Source organism: Engraulis encrasicolus, chromosome 11, assembly GCF_034702125.1.
Source record: "Engraulis encrasicolus isolate BLACKSEA-1 chromosome 11, IST_EnEncr_1.0, whole genome shotgun sequence".
Classification (NCBI taxonomy): domain Eukaryota; kingdom Metazoa; phylum Chordata; class Actinopteri; order Clupeiformes; family Engraulidae; genus Engraulis; species Engraulis encrasicolus.
The window spans coordinates 21,847,631-21,870,130 of NC_085867.1; the positions used below are offsets into that span (position 1 = coordinate 21,847,631).

At 44.0% G+C, this 22,500-nt stretch overlaps 1 protein-coding gene across 1 annotated transcript in view; it reads left to right on the top strand.

The window, feature by feature from the left end:
* LOC134458708 (uncharacterized) overlaps positions 1–20,145 on the top strand; it is a 34,592-nt gene extending 14,447 nt beyond the window's left edge. Inside the window, exons 14-16 of the mRNA XM_063211136.1 lie at positions 6,522–6,656; positions 19,787–19,928; positions 20,087–20,145. Of these exons, the coding sequence (XP_063067206.1) occupies positions 6,522–6,656; positions 19,787–19,928; positions 20,087–20,145 (336 nt within the window). The remainder of the gene's footprint in view (positions 1–6,521; positions 6,657–19,786; positions 19,929–20,086) is intronic.
* The last annotated feature ends 2,355 nt before the right edge of the window (positions 20,146–22,500 follow it).

A 22,500-nucleotide genomic window follows, 5' to 3' on the forward strand; every position in this document is an offset into this window, starting at 1 on the left:
GGTTTTGCTTTTTTGTGCACTTTACTGTAATATTAGTTTAGATTACAACTACAACAGACATAATTGAAGACTCATTAAGTGGCAAATACATCTGTGAGAAGCTACAGTGAAATTTGTATCATACATTTTTATACGGGAGCGTACTATGGGAAAAGTTGCTGGCAGAGCTAATGGAAGTTAATCCTTGTGCATTGTGCTGACTTCTCAGAGAGCAGCAGCTACTGTGTAATTAGTGGATATGGTCTGGTATTGTTGGCCACACAAACACCAAAGTTACCCACTGGGGGGGGGACAAAACTGGCGCGCAAAAAAGCAAAATAGGAAAAGTTATACTAATGACCAACTTGTGGACATCTTTATGGCAGACTGTCTGGCATTTAGGGTGTTCTGTCTTAAACAAGTCTCTGGATGCACCTGGGTGGTGAGAAGTGCAGGCCTGTCCAGAGTGTTCTTTAGGGGAGCAAAAAAGGGAAGAGAGGGAGCCAAGATGTTCCAAAATAGTCGGCACTTGTCCTTTCATTGAACTCAGATGCAGAAGCACTGCTCCAATTAATCAGTGTGGTGACTATACTGCTGGCCTGATTAAATGCACAGAGCTAGATATGGCTGTTAGCCTAGGGGCCCCCCACCTGCCAGGGGAACCACCCACCACAAAAGGCTAGATATGGCTGTAGCCTAGGGGCCCCCACCTGCCAGTCCCCCCCCCTCCCCCTGATGGGTCAAAAGTGAAAATTGCAGAATTATGACAAGATGCAATATTTAAACATTCGAGTCGTTTTGAGCACAGTTGGTTGAATTGTTATCTTTAATTCTTAGCTCTTAATTATGACACTGTCCATATAAATTTGTCGCTGAATTTACCTTCCAATGGGGCACACAGAAACCTGCAGCCTAGGGGCCCCAAGCCACCTTAATCCGGCCCTGGTGACATAGCCCCTTAATGCACGCCGTACCGCCTGTGGCACGCTGTAATAGACATTGAAAGTCAACTACTATACACTACTATGACAGTGCTCGGGGCCTTTAGTAAAACATTACGACATTCTGGTAACCATTCTGGTAACAGCTAATTTATAATGCCGTGTCTTAAGGAGTGTAGTGCTCACAGAAACCTGGGGTGCATTTCTCTAAACCATCCTTGGCAACTTACTTGGTATGAACTACAAAGAATCGACGACCATGAACCTTTTCTCAAAAGCATAATTCCGCACGTACATGTTCTGATGTTTACAACGTTTGAAGTCCAGTTCAGTGCTTAGGTACAACGACACAGATGTTTTCCTTTTAACTACTACTGGTGACTGAGTTGTGCCATTTTGTCTTGACGCGAAAGCAAAATAGGAAAAGTTATACTAATGACCAATTTGACATTTATGGCAGCTGTCTGGCATTTAGGTGTTCTGCTTAAACAAGTTTCTAGATGCACCTGGGTGGAAAGTGCAGCCTGCCAGAGTGTTCTTAGAGCAGGGAGAGAGGGAGCCAATATGTTCAAAATAGTGCACTTGTCCTTTCATGAACTCAGAGCGAAGCCTGCTCCAATTAACAGTGTGGTGACATACTGGGCCTGATTAATGCACAGGCTAGATATGGCTGTAGCCTAGGGCCCCCCACCTGCCAGGGCCCCCACCACAGGCTAGATATGGCTGTAGCCTAGGGGCCCCCACCTGCCAGTCCCCCCCCCTCCCCCTGATGGGTCAAAAGTGAAAATTGCAGAATTATGACAAGATGCAATATTTAAACATTCAAGTCGTTTTGAGCACAGTTGGTTGAATTGTTATCCTTAATTCTTAGCTCTTAATTATGACACTGTCCATATAAATTTGTCGCTGAATTTACCTTCCAATGGGGCACACAGAAACCTGCAGCCTAGGGGCCCCAAGCCACCTTAATCCGGCCCTGGTGACATAGCCCCTTAATGCACGCCGTACCGCCTGTGGCACGCTGTAAAAGACATTGAAAGTCAACTACTATACACTACTATGACAGTGCTCGGGGCCTTTAGTAAAACATTACGACATTCTGGTAACCATTCTGGTAACAGCTAATTTATAATGCCGTGTCTTAAGGAGTGTAGTGCTCACAGAAACCTGGGGTGCATTTCTCTAAACCATTGTGGCTAGTTTCCTTAGCAACTTACTTGGTATGAGCTACAAAAAACCACTGAACCCTTTCTCAAAAGCATAATTCCGCACGTACATGTTCTGATGTTTACAACTTTGTTAGTCCAGTCAGTGCTTAGGTCAACGACACAGATGTTTTGCGGAAGCATTTGTTCCACAGTCAGAAATTTTACGATTAGCTCTTGGGCAGTCATGGGTAAGCAGTTTGGGCGTCAGACTTGTAGCCCAAAGGTTGCTGGTTCGACTCCCAACCCACCAGGTTGGTGGGGGGAGAAATTAACCAGTGCTCCTCCACATCCTCCTCCATGACGGGTACCCTGAGCATGGTACTGTCCCGCTGCACTGCTCCCTTAGGGGCGCCATTGAGGGCTGCCCCCTTGCATGGGTGAGGCATAAATGCAATTTCGTTGTGAGCAGTGTGCGCTTGTTTACTGTGTCACAGTGACAATGGGAGTTGGAGTTTCCCAATGGGGCTTTTTCACTTTAAAACTCGATTAGTTGTGCAGCCCTATACTAGCCACAAGCTTAAACGAACCTGGAGTACCTGTTCATTTCCGTTGTCAACATTGACCCATTGGGGCTAGCGGTGACATAATGTCATTTACTTCCTGACCTCACACCTGTTATACTTAGAGAAAAACATTAACAGTTAATATAACTTATTAGTATGTGGACAAATACTGGAAAATATTATTGTAATGTACGTAGTTCATAAATGATGTGATACGTTTAAATCATACATCTTGGTGGAATGTGAGTGACATGGCAGAAATTGCTTGAAGGTACAACAGCAAATGCATTCAGTTGAAGAGTTTTGAAGTTCATCATCACAGATCATGCTTCAGGCACAGAGAAACGCTGGAGAGTTGATCTTTAGAACAAAATTTTGAAAGCTGCAACATGTACAGGCTGTAGACCTATAATCTTTTCACATTATTATTTTTTTTTTTTACAAAAGACATTAGAGAATCTTTGACATATTTGAAAGATAATGTCATTCCAGGACTTGTGTTAACAACACACTTATTACATGTAACAACATGTTACGAACAAGTATTAGTTTACAACAAATTGAGGGACAGCTATGTGCCTCATATATGTATTTTATTTAGTGAATTCAGTGGAAGACAACACAGATGGCCTGGTCATTAACTGGATGCTTTGAACATTAATATCATCAAACATGCAGATCATATTCACCTCTCCAGACCCACACATTCCTAACCCGTCTGTTCTTCAAAGACGTATTTTCCCCTTCGATCATAAATGCACAGACACAATCCTTCTCTCTCTGCTGTCCGCTCCCTCAGTGCCAACTGCTGCTTGATTCTTTTTTCTTCTCTCACCCTCCCCTCTCCTCTCTTCTCTTTTTCAACTTTTGTTTGATCCTTGATCTCTTTTCCCAGTGGTGCGCTCCTGTCGCTTCAAATGAGAGCTGTGTGATGTCAAGGAGCCAAGAGAGAGACAACTCTTCAAAAAACGCAGATCTGTTAGCGGCAGCTACAGCTCAGTGGTCGGGGACAGTTGGTGTAATGAGTTTGTCCATGAGTAGTAGTGCACCTGTTGTTTTTCTACCCTCTCACTCACACACAATTAAAGCTCTTTTCCACTGCCAGTTTTCTGGTGGGCCTACTACAGATCGACACTGCGCGACTCGGTCGCCACTTTTTGCTTTTCGATTGAGCTGTGTCGTGTCCATTGCTAAACAAGTGTGAATCAATCCACTCTCCGTTGATATAAAAAAAGATGAAGAACCCCAGAGATGTCATTACAACTGCAATCTGATACTTGGTGCTTTCGATTTTCTGAAAAGCTTTCTGTCAGAGGGAATAATCTTTTTTTTTTTTTATAGAAGTACTACAATCGACTGGGTGCTGCTTTGCTCCTTGTCATCAACTGTTATTGTGGATGTTGAGTTGTAACAATTGCATATATGTTTATTGCTTCTTGTATTCTGGGTGTGTGATACAATACATATAGACAAGGTGTGCTGTGCGTACACACAGCAACTGCACCTCATTTAACATTCCTGTTATCCTCAGATTTTGGTTACATCCGTGATCCTTGGGGTGAATTTGACCCCAGACACATTGACCCCATATATTTATATTTATATATATTTATAATATATAATATTTAATTGGAAAAGTCATCAATGATGAAGCAAAAGAAATATGTACTTCATACATTTTTCAGACGTTAAACACTGAATGGGGTCGAATAGACCCCAAGGATAACAGGGGGGTTAAGGAAGAGTCCACAGTGTGTTCTTCACTGAACTCTGATGAGTTCATCCCGAGCTGAAGGTATGTTCTTCACTGAACTCGTTCATCCCGAGCTGTCTCGTCTTCGGACGCGGCCCCAGTCAGGCAAGTGCACGGCACCGACTCATTAGCATTACCTTAGCTCAGCTTTGCCTTGGAGAACATTGGGTGCTTTAAGTTAGAAGTGATTAAATTGTTTCACGTGTTTCCCATTTGTGCACCAAATGAAACATGGCGATTATACTGTATATCTAGATAAAGAAATGGCACTGCAATGAAAGGCGTAGTACTGTACATCCAGAGCACTTCGACATCGGCGCATTGATATCTTCACTACTTGCGTGTTTTCATTCACATCTTTTTTGAGACTATTTGTGACTTACAAACACTATAGCACCACAATATCAGCTACACCACAAATTAACTGGGGAGAGAATGGGTAGGCTATAATACAGCATGTACACATGTACACAAACACACACACACACACACTGGAAATCCGGAAACTGGATGGTAAACTAATGAATCCATTTTTCCCACCACTGGTGTCAGACTCTGTGGTGCCCTAGTATTGTCAGTCTTAGCATGTCTGGGAATATTCACTGAGTCAATAGACCGACAGACACGAAGGCAGGAATGAATAAAGGGAAGAGATGGGAAGGAGCCCATTATTCAGACTGGAGTGTTTACCTCTGACAATGACAGGACCCAATTATGCTTTTAGACATAGTGCAGGCCTCCCAACCCCTGGAGACTAAATTGAAAAGCCGATGTAGTAGAATCCCATTAAATTAGGAGCGATAATTGGCTGCCATCCTTCAGAGACCTGGGACGGAGAGACTTTATGGAGGAGAATGTAATGGCATCAGGCAGAAACTTCATTATTGGAATTTTCCGTGCTCATATTTATTCTCCCATACTCTTGTTCTTGTTCTCACTTGTCTTAGTTCCTTCCTTTTTTATGTTCTGGTTTGTTTCCATTTTCTTGCACTATCTCGTTCTCGTTCACCCATATTGAATAGATTTTAGTTATTGCAGTTATCAGCTCAATGGTCACTGCATCCATGGGCAGATCCCTTGTGATGGAGTGTTTAGGCTTTGTAATGTGATTTCAGTGTTTCGTCTTCACAGTAATAATGCCGAAAATGAACGGCAAAAGGTTTGTTTATTATTCATTAACATGCAACATCTGGGGCAAACCATACTGTAGCTTTGTTTTATTGTGGTGAACTGCCATACTAAATGCACAAGTTTTATCTGTTTGTTGTCATACACCTTGAATTCAGCTGTAGGCCTACTACGTCTACAGATCCACAGACACAATTCTTGATTTCCAGACCAGAACTGATTGACCCTGGAACTGATAAAACTCCAAACAGAAGTTTGGTTGCATACAGCTTAACTCTTTTCCATACCATCCCACTATATGTGAGTGAGTGCATCCCCATGAATGGAAGTTATATGTGCGTGTGTGTAATCATGATGATGATGTGTCCACACAGCTCAGACAAGATCAATCGACATGTCAGACGTGATACAGGTGTCACACCTCTCCTTTCTGATGGCTGCTCTGTAATGGAGTTCAAATGTATTGCGGGGACACAGCGACTGATGGGAGTAATCTAGAAGTCGGTGAGAATAAATGGCTCTGTCTGGGAAACGAGGCGGAGAGACAAGGGCATAACCATCACCATTGGTCATTACTCCTCTATTTTCAGAAGTGTAACACAGCTGGCACAGACACACACATATAGATCCACATATACACTCATGCAGGTTTTAATGTGTATATGTGGGCGCAGTGACCACAGGTGGGTGAAGGACAAATCAGCACACATACGCTAAAACATGATGACAGCCTCTCATGGCAGACACTACACGCACACACATTTTTTTTATTTTAATGCCTTTTCTTTATTTTCCTGGCTATTTACAGTAAATTGTAGATTTTGACGAAAGGCGTCAAAACTGTGCATGAACACATGAAGTGAACTGTGCTTCACAAAAATGATAAATTCTATCATTTGTCCAACAGTGATGTCAGCTGTCTATCCGCCTGATGTCAACACGGGACAACTGAGTCAAAAGGCTTCTGCCAAATGCAGTGTAATGTAATGTCATTTCATTCATTTAAAAGGTGTTTGACTGTGTAATCTACCTGTGCAAGCACCGGAGTACTCACACGGGCGAGAAACTGTACCAGTGCAGCCTCTGCGGGGAGAAATTCGCCTACAACCAGAGCCTGCAGGACCACCAGGCGATGGTCATCTCAGTACGATATTTGAAAGACGATAATAATCAGGCAACATGTGAAAGTACAGGACATGGGGCAGTCCCGTGACGTGAGGTGTCAGCAGTTTGGGCAGAGTTCTACGCAACTGGCGCAGATCACTTTTTAATCGGCTTGGGATTTAGATCATCATCGCATGATGACGACTGTTCACAAGGTGTAACAACAGCAATCAAAGATAGTGACCTGGACCTTTATCAACCCTAGATACTACAATGTTGATTTGTCGTTTCAGCTCTCAGTATACACATTTCCACATTATTCACTGGTAAGGCTTTTCACCGGTGTGGATTCTCTGGTGACTGTTGAGATAACTTGACGTTGCAAAAGCCTTTCCACATGTGGTACACTGATAAGGCTTTTCACCAGTGTGGATTCTTAGGTGAGCCTTAAAGTGTCCGGACTATCTATAGGTCTTTCCGCATGTGGTACACTGGTAGGGTTTTACTCCAGTATGGATTCTCAGATGGCAGGTTAGAGTACCTTTTTCTGCAAAGTCCTCTCCACATGTGCTGCACTGGTATAGCTTTTGACCAGTATGGATCATCTGATGGCAATTTAGACTCTTTTTTTCTGCAAAGGCCTTTCCACATGTGCTACATAAGTAAGGCTTTTTTCCATTATGGCGAAACTGATGAGCTTTGAGATGACTTGACGTTGCAAAGGCCTTTCCACATGTGGTGCACTGGTAAGGCTTTTTCCCAGTATGTGTTCTCTGGTGACTGTTGAGATGACTTGACATTGCAAAGCTCTTTCGACATGTGCTGCACTGGTAAGGCCTTTCTCCAGTGTGGGTTGTCTGGTGAATTTTCAGACTAACCTTGTGTGTAAAGCCCTTTCCACAGGTGCTAAATTGGTGTGGCTCTCTCTCTTGCTCGCTCACTCGCGCGCGCACGCATACACACACACACACACACACACACACACACACACACACACACACACACACACACACACACACACACACACACACACACACACACACACACACACACACACACACACACACACACACACACACACACACACACACACACACACACACACACACAATTTCCTAGTTCATAGCATGTATCATCGCCATTAGTGTATATGAGTCTACAAATGTATCAAATGTATCACTTAAAACATCAGAGGCCCGATCAAAAGTGCCTCTCTCCGTCTACATCATCCACTACAGAAATGAAATGATCTCCCAATGTCTCTGCCTGCCAGTCAGTCTGTCAGTTAGTTAGGCCATTTAAAACAGAGCCTGCGGAAACACAGGTGTGCTGCCTGATTAGAGTTCATGTGAACTCTGTGTTCGAATGGTGCTGTGGTTCAGGATGTGGATCCTTTATGACAGCCATCTTGATTTTTTATTGTATTTTTTCATGACAGACACGAGTTATGGTACAGGCCAGAGGAAATGCTGAAATGAGAAGAGAGAATAATATAAAGGCTCAGGGTGTAGGGGGAGTGGCTGATGCAAGTGCGGAGACTGGGGTGGAGGGTTGGGGGGTGGTGGTTGATGGGTTGAGGAGGTGGGGGAGATGAGATGGCATCCAATCAGATAAAGCCGCTCTCTTCATCAGACAGCTTGCCGATAAAGCCATCACAATCAACTCCTTCAGCTCCCTTAAGCCCCAAGTAAAGCAGCACAGCTGCTGACAGTTGAAACTACACAGGTGAGGTGCTGCACAAAGGCCTTGTCCAAATGTCAAGGGTGCGGAATTGGAGGAGAGAGAGAGACAGAGACAGAGGTGTTAACGGCCTAAAGAGGAGGAGACGAAACTCTGTCGCTAAAGAAAGTGATGTGAAAGCCCAAATGGGAAACTCCAACTCCCATTGTCATTGTGACACAGAACTCCACAGCACACAGGTGTTCACTGTACACTACACACAACGAAATTGTATTTATGCCTCACCTGTGCAAGGGGGCAACTGGAAGAGAAACAGACCTTTGAATGAGGAGGTGTGGTGGAAGAGCTCTAACGGACGGAAAGAAACGAGTGAGCAGCCTGTGGAGTCGAGTCAGAGTGAAAGATTGAATGGGAAGATAGATAGTTCCAGATTTGAAGAAGCAGGCAGTGAAAAGAGAGTGTGACAGAGATGGATTGACATGTGAGTGAAGGATTAAGAAAGATGGAAAGATGAGAGATGGAGGATAATGGAGGTGGTGAGATAGAGAGTGCAGGGGTGGGGGACTGCTTTTCCACTAGCCTCAGAGCGACAGCAGCAGCAGCAGCAGCAGCCAGGGCTCTAAATTAACTTTTTCCACCACCAGCCAATTTGGCTAGTGGACATTTTTTCTTACCAGCCAAACAGAAGTTCAACTAGCCTTTTTTTTTTCTCGCCAAAATAAACTATGCTTTAGGCTAATTATTTTTTTTAAATTATGGCCATTTTGTTCAACTATGTCTACAACACAGATAGGCCTACACTATAGGCCTGCATACTATGCCTATGTAATAAGCATATTATAGGCTATTTTTTCATTATTTTTTAACTTCTGCATTATTTTTTACTTTCATTACTGAGGCCTGATCAATTTCATTAGTTTTTATTCAATTCCTCTGAAAACAGTGAATCACATCTCAAGCCACTTACATAACAGACCTTAACATACAGTAACCAAACACAGCCAAACACTACAAAACCTCACATACGCACACCCTAAGGAAGGAGCAGAGATGAGAGGAAAAGGAGAGGAGAGAGGAGGAGCTCTTCTCTACCATGCGCAACAAAATGACAAGAAGCCTATGTTTAACTAAAAGTAAATAATATCACGGGAATCTTCGCTTCATTTGTTACTTCCATAGCTTCGTCGTTAGTTGCTTTTTTGTTATTCTTTTTCTTTCCGATGGCGTGGGCTTTCCAACTTAGTTGCGCGCGCAAGGACTCGGAACATTTCAGAAGACAACTGACAGCTACGCTCACACTACTCTGACAGTCAGCTCTCCTCCTCTGCCCTTGTCGCAATTTCGTTCCACAACCACTTTTTTAACATCACTACTATTACTGTTACAATTACTACTGGCATTCACCAATACAGAGAACCTTGCTCTAACCCCCGCCACATTCTCATCACTCGCACAAAACATAGGCCTACAGAAGTTACAGAAGTAGCTCTATGCATAATCTGCGTTAGTCCTGTTATTGAAACGGTCAGGCCCTCGCAGCTTCAAAAAGGCAGCCTGTTACAGCAAGGTTCATGCTAGTAGCAGTAGCAGTACTAGTGACGTTAAAAATGTTGTAGCGAAAGCGACGGGAGCATAGGAGGACAGCTGCCTGTCAGAATAGTGCGAGCGTAGCTGACAGAAGGCTGGTCATCTGAAAGTTTTCAATCCTGGCGCGCGCAACGGCATGGAGTTGCCGCTCGCTGCACTGGAAAGCCCACGGTGGGAGGCTACGTCGTGACGCAAGTGTCCATGGGTAATGTAGGAAATCTCGCCGTCTAACGTTTGTAATAGCAGCGGTTTACCGTTCATACTTTACCGTACTCGGGCGCCACTAGCCAAATAGGCGGGTAGGTATTTTTTTCTACTAGCCAATATTATTTTTCACCCGTGTTTGGCGGGTTGGCGTGTGTTAATTTAGAGCCCTGGCAGCAGCAGCAGCAGCAGCAGCAGCAGTGATTAACATGGGAAGAGCCAGAGGGCCATGGCTGGTTCACACACGTGACAGTCAGCCTTTTGAACATCACTCTCTTTTACTTCCCATCAGGCTACCTCTTCCTCCCCCTGCATATTACAAACAAATGCCACTTAAATATAATAAAGACCTGCGGAAATGCCAGCTATGCCAGATGGCCAGTCCAGCCCTGTCAACATCAGCAGCAGCAGTGATTGACATGGGAAGAGCCAGAGGGCCATGGCTGGTTCACACACGCGACAGTCAGCCTTTTGAACATCACTCTCTTTTACTTCAACACTTCATCATCAGGCTGTCTCCTCCTCTTCCTCCTCTTCCTCCTCCTCCTCCTCCTCCTCCTGCATGTAAAACACATAAACATAATTAAAACTTTTCCCTCATTTTCCATCATGTTGTGCCTCCCCAGCTGACTTAATCTCTCTGGCACCTCTTCCCCTTCCCACCTTGACACCCTGCTGCATTAAACAAAATCAAGATAGATTGTGTGTAAGAAAAAAAAATGTGATACTCAGCTGGCACTGGAGCTGAGTCTATAGTTGATGAATGCTACTACGGGGGCTGTGTACGATGGAGCCAGCTATGGGTCATTAAGAAGCACATTATTACCAATTAGCAACTGCACTGCAGTGATGGCACTGGGTGCAACGTGTAGGAGAAATGTAGTGAGATGTGGAGTGAAATATGATCCTTGAGAGCCTAGTGCATTTGTGAGAGCCATCTACCATGGGAGACTTTGAGGGCCACACAGGTTAAGGCCAAAGGTTTCTTTCCTTCCTTTTTTGTTCACTACTCTGTGCGCCCTGCATGGAGACTATCTGCTAACTGCTACTGCATGCCTGGTCGTGGTGAGTGCAATGCAACAAAGTCCTCAAACATTCCCTTGTGTTACTTTGAGACTTGAATGTTTGACTCAGCCAAAAAGTGCATTTGAATACATGTGTCAGTGTTCAGTAGTATTGATATAAATGGCTTAATGTACAGGACATTTCTGAGGGGCTACAAACAGGAGCAGGGCCGCTGACAGCTTGTGCCGGGCCCGGGACAAAGTAATTTGAAAGGGCCCCTGATCCAATACATACAATTACAATTACTGGCAGAAGATACTCTAGTCTCAGTGGGACAATCCTGGATAAATAAAGCATACATGAAAAATGAGGACCCAATTTTGGGCCCCTTCTCTCCCTGGGCCCAGGACAACTGACCCCTTTGTCATCCCCTGTCGGCTTCCCTGAACAGGAGTCTGAGAGCCTCTAGATTTTTCATTTACAAAGCCATTTTGATTGTAATGTGATGGCAGCACAAAATCCCAGAAGACTGTGATCACTCTGCTCCGAGGAGGAACATTGATCTACCCAATGTGAAGCTAGTGGAAGAAATCTTTTAAAAAAAAAACAAAAAAAAACTCTTGAATAGATTACAATAACAAAACGAGAGCCGGGCAGCCAAAAAGCATGTAGTCCTACTACTTATACAGGAATATGCGCTATTCAAAAAAAAGATACTTGGACGATTTCTTTGATAATGAAATCAACACAGTTAGAGTCAGTGACATTCAGAGAGATAAATGAAGTGAAAAGTTCTGTCAGGTCTTGGAAAAAAAACATTAAGGTAGATGCAGCTTTTGAAATTGTGAAAATGAGCAGGACTGGCACTAAAACGAAAGTGCTATGATCTTTTATGCTCCTGTTGTGCAGGAGTCACACTAAAACTGAATGACAGACAGCTGCTTCTAAATTTTTACTGCAAAGCTGGCGAGAGCTGTCTGTCTCCCACAGTTTTCATGCATAATTATAATAAGTGCCATGTTCAGAAAAAAGGAAAAAAAGAGGGAAAAAAACGTAAGTGCTGCAAGGATCCAGACTTTTTAACACGGGTGATCTAACAGTAATTGGGTATAGTAGATATAAAAAAACAGAAGAAACAGAAGAAAAGAACAGGAGATTGTGGCACTCCGGTTTCTTATTTTTAACTTTTTCTCAAAGGCAAATGAACTGCCCGATGAGTTTCGACTTACACAGTCCCTGACAAAAACCGGAGTGTCACAGTCTCCTGCTCTTTATAAGTGCCATGTATTTCCTAGAATAGGGGGCCCTTGCACATGTCCCTCTACACTCCTATGATTACAGTGATCTATTCAAAAAAAGATAGCCTACTTGGACGATTTCTGTGACTACAATTAAGTCAACACGGTTGGAGTCAGTGACATTCAGAGAGTTAAATGAAGTGAAAAGTTCTGTCAAGTCTTGGGAAAAAAACAGTAAGGTAGATGCAGCTTTTGAAATTGTGAAAATGAGCAGGACTGGCAATAAAAAGAAAGTGTCTTTCATCTTCTGGAAGTTATGTTGTGCAGGAGTCACACTAAAACTGAATGACAGCTGCTTCTAAGTTAACTTGAGGAGGGTTTTTACTGCACTCCCACAGTTTTCATGCATTATAAGTGCCATGTATTTCCTAAAATAGGGGGCCCTTGCACATTTCCCTCTTCACATTTCTATGATTACAGTGAGGGGAAGACACAGCTTGCGATGCTACACTAGCTTTCATCGACTTTCAGATCTCGTACCGAGATTCTGGTGTGACCAAGAAGATAACGAATAACGTTCATTATCTTAAGCCAGGCTCAAACTACACGACTAGCGATTGTGTGTCCGATTTTGGCGTCGGGGTGCACCGCACACTAGAAGAGAATCGCAACTGTCAATCTTGTCGCTGCTCGCAGCCACCGAGACAATGCCCGACGTTCTATTTCCAGTCGCAAATATCAAACACTGTTTGATTTCTACGACTTGCGATCGGCGACTCTTTGAGCTGCCAAAGTTCTACGTCGAACGTCGCTCACGACGAGGAAATCTTTCCCGACAATCGCTTGCGATGGTCCTGGGGGGTAACGTTCCAGCGATTGTCGTAAGGGGGGTTTTCAGCCGAGAATCGGCGCGATAGTCGCGTAGTTTGAGCCAGGCTTTAGTCCCAATAGAACGTCTCTGCTTAAACCACGTCACTGCTTTGAACACACCTCTACCCAGGACCGTTGGAGATGCTCACAGTTGATTGGTTCCCGACAAAGTGGGTGGAGTTCCCTAGCCGGGCAGAGCAGAAAGTACTTGAACGAGCTCTTGGCCTGAGTAATTTCGCAGCGCCAAAGGTGTTGCGTCATTAGGAGGGCGTAGCGCTGCACTGTGTGTGGCCCATGATATTTTGTCCAAACAAGGGAACTCATACACCTGTTTGACAGGGTATTTTGGTCTACCGTACATCTCCAATTTGTACATAGAAAAAAGTGGTAATACAATCAAAAACCTGTTGTCATAGCTAGCATGTGGTACCATGGTATTGGACCATCAAAATAAAGTGACACCCTCTAAAGTTCCGAAGTTGAGAGAAGAATTCAACCATGCGGTCAGCACACAGAGTAGACTACTGTCTGAAAAGCCAACATGGGAATGAAACTGCAGTTAAATCCAGAAGGCTAGACAACGTTTCCAGACGTGTGTCAGGAATATCTCATGCGATACAAAAGCTCCATTTTGGTATGAAATTAGCGCAGCGGACCTTTGGCTGAACACCCTTTGAAATATGAAAGCCCTAAGTCCGCTTTTCAACCTGCTTTATGGTGAAAAGTTCTGTGAAAGGATTTAAGCGTTTCAAGGTGGATTTTGTTCCGTGGGAATAATGTAAATCCTTCTGATTCCCCAAGGTGCTATCACTGTTTTTCCTTCCAACTTTTCCCCGCTCCTCCAAGACTGTGAAGCAAGGACAGAAAAGAAAACAGCAGGGCTAAGCCCTGTGAAATATTTTTTGTGGTTGTTTATTCCGTTCCATGTGGGCAGGTTATGTTCCAGTTAAATGTTGCAGGGATTGAGAGGAAGGCATTTTTTGGTCGAACAGCTGTTGAGGAGATGGCAAAGTTGTAGCTAGCTAGTAATAAAATAAAATGTTGAATATGAACTGAACAACAGGCTGTGAAGTCTGTGAAGAGAATATGCTCTTGAAAAGTAATGACATTAAAAAAAGAAATGCATTTACTATCTTCATTTAGACTGATAAAATATTTTTAATTTCATTCCACTTGATCTCCATCGTAAATGTGTGCAAAAGCATCTTTAAAAAGTCTATTATCTGTCATAAAACAGAATATTGGAGATTTAATAGCTAGCGATTTGCATACAGATTGTAATTAACTACTAAATGCAGCATGACAGCATATCCCGATTAGCCTTTGTTGGAAACAGACAAGGATTAGGCCTACATTTCTTTCCTCATCCTGAACTAATATTGAACAATGGACAAATTCTGTTTCTCAAGTGTGTCCATAAAACTAGTGGATTTGAGGAAATTAGTTTCAGGCTCAATTGGCCTCTAGGGTGCTTGTCATTTATGCACAAAGTCAACCCTGTCAACTCTGTGAAACAAAGTATGAAATTGTCCCATGAATATTAATGGACAGCAAAAAATAATGATTGCTGCCTGCCCGTCTGCCCTGATAGCATGACTGTGGGGAGAGAGAGAGAGAGAGAGAGAGAGAGAGAGAGAGAGAGAGAGAGAGAGAGAGAGAGAGAGAGAGAGAGAGAGAGAGAGAGAGAGAGAGAAATAGAAAGCAAGAGGATATGGTATTTGAAGACATTACTCTGAGATTTTACCTGGATTCTCAGCTGTGATAATTATCTAATTATCCTTTTAAAACACAACCATCATAATATTGTTTGCGGTTGGATAAATATGCATGCTAATGGGAGACTTAATTCATGGCCAGGCAGCTAAACCAAACATCAAAGGAAAACGGCAATGCACGAGCCCACACTGGGAAAGGTGGAAAGGGTTAATTGTACAACAGTCACAATCTGCCAAACTTTGTTGAACAGTGTTTCAAAATAAGTAAAAGGACACACACATGGACGAAAACACTGTAAAATACCACACTGTCATACTCCATTGTCATACAAAGTAAACTGTACCTTGCACGGTACCTTGTTTGCAATTTCGTGTTTCTTCCACTGGCACGCATGGTCTGAGGTGTGCGTAGATTTCAGCACATTTCTACGTTCAAGTACATGTTTATAAATCCCACACTTTGCTCTGGAATGATCGCACGCGTTACGCACACATCTGTGACTAGGAACGCTTGATAAATGAGGCCCCTGGTTTGTGTTCATAGTATAACCCTTGGAGGACTTGTACGGCCCTTGGGGGAATTTGAAGTGGCCCCTCAAATGAAAAAGGTTCCCCACCCCTGTTTAATAGGTTCAGTTCTCTCTCTCTCTCTCTCTTTCTCTCTCTCTCTCTGTGACATGCAACTCCCTCCTCTGACACACAAGGTTACCCACACATACAGACCAACAGCCTTACCCACTCTTGACATTTTCAGCTCTTGTGTTCAGCACTTCTTAAGCCAATTAATACAATTTGCTTCAGATGGGAAAAACCAAGAGTGTTCACAGCTGTTGTTCACTTTCACTCTTGCTGTTGTGAGATGATCCTGATCCTGAGCCCTTAGATCCAATGGTCATGTGCCTTATTTTGTAGAGAGGTGTCTGAGGGATAAAAGAACATTTATGTTGGTTAATCAGGAGCCACAAAAACTTTGCGGGGCCGAGGTAAGGCTCTGATATCGTTCATCATACAAAAAGGTGCGATTACTTGACTGCTTGGCTAGCTCAGTATTCAGTGGGCAGATTCAGTGTGCAGAAGAAAGAGCACAGTGAACAAAGAGGCCTTTAATGCATGCTGAGTGGTGGTCACACCATGAGAAATGTGACCCAGTGTGTTTCAGCGATGCGAAGCAGAGCCTACCCACTCCTCCATGATAGCAGTTCTGCCCATGCGAATGACAAATGGGTACGATTTGGAGGTGTGGCCTGGACTCAGTCGAAGCGAAGATAGTCCCCCATTCCTTATACCATCCTGACAGAACACCATGGTAACCCGAGTCGACACAGAGCGTGCCTGGGGGTAATCTGTGATTGTGGTCCTGTGTGTGTGTGAATGTCAAATGGGTGCGATTTGGAGGTGTGGTGGTCCAGCCAAGGTCTCTCTGTCCCAATATAGCCTGATGCAGCGCCATAATAACCACAGGAGACCAGGAGCTGTAGCAAGCCTGGGGGTTCTCACCAGGCTAACACATTCAGAGATACACAAACAGAGAGAGAGACAGAGGTGAAGGGAGAGAGAGAGAGAGAGGGGGGAGGGGGGGATGTGGGAAAACTGAAGAGGGATAAATGACGTCTCTCACCTCCATCTACATTCTAGAATCCCAGTAGATTCTGCATTAGGCCACAGCAGAGGAAGAATCAGGTGTGTGTGTGTGTGTGTGTGTGTGTGTGTGTAATGTGTGGCTCAATGAGATGTGCTGTCACAAACGCTGCATTATAGGTTAACCTTTGACCTTTGACTAAATGTGTTTCTCTTTTGGGCTACATCCAAATACTGTGGTAGACGCTGCCTTCTTACCAGTAGCCGCTCGGCGCCCTGGCCAGTAGCTTCTATGCAGAAAGCACAAATCGGACATAGTACCATGATTTACATCAGTGTTTCTCAACAGGGGTGCCGGGGCACCCTGGGGTGCCGCAGGCCTCCCTCAGGGGTGCCGCGGAAATGTGGCTGATAAATAAATTATGTAATATAATACATATTTGTCTAAATTGATAAGTTAATGTTAGTCAGTGGAATATTTCATCTGCCATTTATGCACAATAAAGTAAATATAGGTCGCCCCAGTCAGCTGCAACTTCGAACGTCTACTTTTCTAAGCTTTTATGGTATCGGATGTGATGCCATGTTACGGCTTGTTGGTTTGGGGTGCCTTGATATTTTTCATGAATTGAAAGGGTGCCTCGCCTAAAAAAAGGTTGAGAAACACTGATTTACATAACTGGGGGCCACCCTTGATGGCACTAATACCCACTGATCGTGCAGTTGCCTAACTCCTGGGGAGTTCTGGGATAGTGAAGTAACCATCGTTTGCCTACTGCATATATGACCGGATATAGAAAGTCATCCGGGTATACTGTTGGCCTCCTGGTTGAAAGCTACATGGCAGTGGGGACTTCTGGACGTACCCTTGGTCTCTCTCTCTCTCTGTGTTTTCCTTCTCCCTCTCTCTGAAATCAACCACCCGCACGCACCTTCACAAGTGTGCACATGCCATCCACACTCTTGCTGACACACATTTCTCCCACACATTGTTTTCACACAATGGCATATAAACCAGGCAGGCTCCCTTGATAGATGTAACTAGTCCCCCTGATTGCCATTCCTGGGCCCCGGCCCCGGCCACAGCTACAGCAGCAGCATCTCTCGATCTCTCTCTCACTTCCTCTTTCTCTTTCTCTCTCTCTCTCTCTCTCTCTCTCTCTCTCTCTCCAAGCCTCTCCGTCAGAACAGTCCCTTCTGTTGCCTTAATGGAGGCTGCCATCGCTTCGTAATTTCTCCTCATACGCAGTCTGGTTCTCTGTCCTGATGTCGCCGGCGGCCATTCAATCTGTTATGCACATACGCTTTTTCATTGTAAATAATGTCACCCGACGGGATGTTGTAATTTGTTTGTTTCTAGCCCCATTTCAGGGAATGCATAACGCCCATTCCAGCCCCAAGTCCTGCACTCCTGAGAGGAGCAGATGCATATGCAAAGGGTGACTGCTGCTTTATTTATCAATTCCTCATTGCCCCTCACTTACCGACCGTACTCCCTAACTTCTACCCTGTGTGTGTGTGTGTGTGTGTGTGTGTGTGTGTGTGTGTGTGTGTGTGTGTGTGTGTGTGTGTGTGTGTGTGTGTGTGTGTGTGTGTGTGTGTGTGTGTGTGTGTGTGCACATGCGTGTGTGTGTGTGTGTGTGTGTGTGTGTGTGTGTGTGTGTGTGTGTGTGTGTGTGTGTGTGTGTGTGTGTGTGTGTATGCTGCTTTGGGGCATTGCTGCCATTCTAGAATTTGGAGAACAGATTGACTGGGCATTCACAAAGCAATAAGGCGCTCTGTAAACTGACTGAAGGGGGTGGCCTGGGGGAGAAATAGGGCCCGGGCATCCCCCCTCATAATTTGCGGCACAGAACTGACTCACCGGTGGGCCCCTATTTTCCGAAATGTAATTAAAACAAAATAAAAATAATATTAATCTGAAAATAGGGGCCCACGAGGGTGTGGGGACCACCAGGAAAGGCCCACTATGACAGATGGCCTGTCTCAATTACTCTGAGCTACTGGGAAGGAAATAGTGAAAAAAAAAAACAGAAGTAGCAAGCAACAGAAACACAATAAAGCCCATAAAAAAAAAAAAAAAAAACAGCAGTGACAGTACAGTATTACTTTGTTTTTCGTAGTGTGGTGGACTTTTCCAGAAACCTGTAATTATGTGGAATGGTGGATCATCATGGGGCTATTAATATAATAAGGTTATCTTCCACACACCGCGCTCTTCCGTCTTGTTGGTGCGTCACTGTGACACTGAAGAAGGCTCTGTGCAGCCGAAACGTCTGTCATGTCAGTCCCTGCAAAGTTAAAATAAAATAAAACCACAAGAAAGAAGAAAAATTGAGTGCGATCCATTCCTTACTGCTATTAATATAATAGCCATATAGAACTAATGCTTACAGTAGACAAGCTGTTGCCATTTTTCTCCAGCTTCCCTCCTTCTTCCACTACGTTGCCAGCATTTAGTCTCAGCCCCCTACTTCATTACGGAGAACATTGACATTGGGGGGGGGGGGGGAATTCACAAAGAGGAGGAGAAGACGAAAGAAATACTGCAAAGTAGCGCCCTGTTGGGCCTCAGCGGTCTGCCACAACAAGTCAATCCGGCAGCAGGTAGCAGGTAGACATGCTGGGGGAGAAATGAATCACCTCCAATAAACTGGGGGTGGCCATGTTTTAAACTGCTGTTGGCAGGAGTACTAGTATTAGCCTGGGTGAATAGCCGACTGTTGACTCCGTCAATCAGTCTGGCAAAAGCCATGAGGAATCCGTCTCCGTGGACGACGGGAGATGGTCTGATCTTACTCTATCATTTAAATTAATTGAAGTTCCAAACTCAAATTGTGTTTTATTAGCATGCCTGTTCGCAAAAGCATACAAATAACAAAACGAAAGTGTGAATATAGTTACCTTAACCAATCAGTAACGGAGCTCGCGGGTGAGTTCTACGTCACCACTCTCAACTGTTTGCTGATTGGCGAAACACTGAGAGAACCAAGCTCGAGGCTTTTGCCAGACGATGTGCGGAGCCAAAATCTTTGGGTGGAGTACAGAGGATGGCGTTGCGAGGCTATACTAGTAGTGCTGTTGGTAATGTGTGTGTGTGTGTGTGTGTGTGTGTGTGTGTGTGTGTGTGTGTGTGTGTGTGTGTGTGTGTGTGTGTGTGTGTGTGTGTGTGTGTGTGTGTGTGTGTGTGTGTGTGTTGAAAGGTAGTTTATTGTCCCTGACTAACTCTTACAGTTATGTGTGCATTATCGTGGCAGTGTGAGTGTATGATCTAAGTATATGGATGTCTGTAGGGAGAGAACAGCGTTTACCTCTGGTCCAAGCGCTCACGCAACAACTCTCGAGTTCGCTGGGCCACCACAATCTTCAGGCCCTTGGAAGGCGACCAACGCAAGCCCAGCGCTGCATCTCATGCGCTTCTCTTCAGCGTTCAAGGTTCGTGGGGAAAACAAACGCATACTTTGTAGTTCTTAAAATCACAAAGTCTTCATATACAGTATTCCAAAAGCTGTATAAGACCGTCTCTAAATATCCGGCCAGTGTTCAACAAACCTCTCGGCAGGTGTTTTCTCCAATTGCTCACGGCCTAGCAGGCCTGGCTAGCACGCGAGAGCCACCTCTCCTCAGGTTTCGCTTCGCAAACTCCCCGTGACCTCTGAACCGCTACCTTTTAGGTAACAAGTTGCGTCTCCCCCGTGTGATGTGGATATGATAGTGGACTGTACTGTTCTGTGCGCTTACTGACCCTATACATCGTAACAGTGTGTCTCTGTCTGTGTGCACGTGTATGTGTGTGCACATTTCTTTGCACACCACTTTTCTCAAAATAACATTGTGAAAGCAACCTGGCACCACTGACATTTGATGTAACACTTAATAAGTGTGACCAATCAATAACACAATCAGGGAAAATGGCCGAATTGTTCTTCTCTCCAAACAAGTACAGAACAAAAGGAGAGAAAATATATTTGTATCCCATTTGTCCCGTAATGACAGCTGCCTCCCCTCTCCAATCCAATCACTGTCTTCATGATCACACTGAATATAGAGAGTAGTTAGTAAAAGATCCCTCCACAAATATGACAAAAAGCTCTCCTGTGTGCAATCAGTCTACCTACTTGTTATTATTCCCAATTTACCTAGTGTCCCAACTTTTAGTTGGAGTTTGTGTGTCGAACCATACATCATACGTCGAAAGTCGCTGCCCCTGGTCCCCAACCACTCCCTATCAGGGAACCCCAAGCCGCGACAGCCAGGAATATTGCCCCCATTATAATAAAAGCATTGATTTTTAAGTTAAACTTTTATGTCCTGCTCGTGCATTTGTAAGAAGAAGCAGATGAAAACATATTCAAGTTAAAATTACATATCCCCTTGGGGTCAGTAACACAGCGTTACCATTTCTTTCCAAGACGGAGAAGGATATGGGTGTGAGAGGCAGGGGTTTAGTAGAGGAGCTTTCAAGTTTGTTTGTTTGTTATTTTCTTTAGGCCTATGTGTTGTCCTCGTCTGTATCTTCTCAGCTCCATGCTCTCCAAGTCCCCGTAGACTGGCACTCTTCTGTTCTGCTAACAAACACAAAGAGAAGCCTTAACAACCATGTGCCAGAGAAGGGGCTATGGCAGAATAATATGGTCTCTGGTTACGTAAGGAAGGCATTCACTTTCATTTAGAGACAGGGATTGAGAGAAGCACCCGCTGAGTGCCATAGAGCTTGTAGAGCAGCATGAAAAGCATCTTCAAACAGGCTGGCTGGCATCCATGACTTCAAGAAAGATTTCTTTTTTTTCTGTAGAAACGGCCATTTTTCCCCACTTCACTGCTGCAGATGAGTGGCTCACCTATATGTCTACCAGAACTAGAAATTATTGTGAAGAGCATAGAGAAAAGGATTGTTTGGATCCAAGAGTTAGAGTTCATGACAAGTGCACATGACTCACCTGAACAAAGCAAAGAAAATGTAGCATTGATGCCTAACTCTCATCACCCTTTACACAAACAAGAATAAATACATATTTCTTGACTAGTATCAATTAGGCTTACCAATCCTCCTAGCTCCCTATATAAGCTCCTCGTTTCACTTGTGTTGTTATGCATTCTTGTTTTACATGTATTTCTTTATTATCATAACAAGCCCACTGTAATTGGAGGGAGAACTTCAAACTCCTATGCCTATTGGAAAAATGAAGAACATGTACAGAGCTATAGAAATAATAGGCCTATACATATAATTGTGAAATAAAGCTAATGATGACCATGGTGTGATATTCTCCTTTTAAGGCAGACATGGAAGTCAGTGAAATCCTCATAGAATTACAAGATATTATGAAACATTAAAGTTTAATAGAGTGTCATGACCATCACAAATGAACAAGTTCATGCTATTCATGCCTCTCCGGGACACAAGCTCTTTTGGCTTCCACTCTGTAATTGATTTGTTACGCATTTGTTCTTTATTCAGAGATAGTGAGGCGTGTCAGGAATATAAGTGAGACATTTCACTCTGGCCTTTGAAAGCAAGGAAGTGCATGAGAGAGAGGGGGATAGAGGACAAAATGAACAGTTGAAGCAAACGAATGTGATGCAATGTAGACACAGTATAACGAACGAATCACGTCCCACACTGTTTTGCATTCATTTTTGAGGAGCTTCTGGGCAGGCACATGCTGACTGAATGTATTATTTTCACTAACTTCAGCAATCAGTTCAGTTGACAAGAACAATGCATTTGTGACCATAGGTGTGTTACCCAGACGGCTAGCCTACCCATACCTTGAAGTGTGACGCTGCATTCATAATATTAAAACAGCGGTAGGCATATTTCTGCTACAGAATTTTAATATAAACACACTTTACACCCCCACCGTCATTACTTTGGGAATTTCAACTGACAGGATCAGGATAGGTGTCATAAGATATGCAGACATGGCCCGTGACTCAAACAACTAGGTAGTGCACTGCTAGCTGGGCTCCGCCTATTCTGGTGACGCAACGCCTTCAGCTCAGC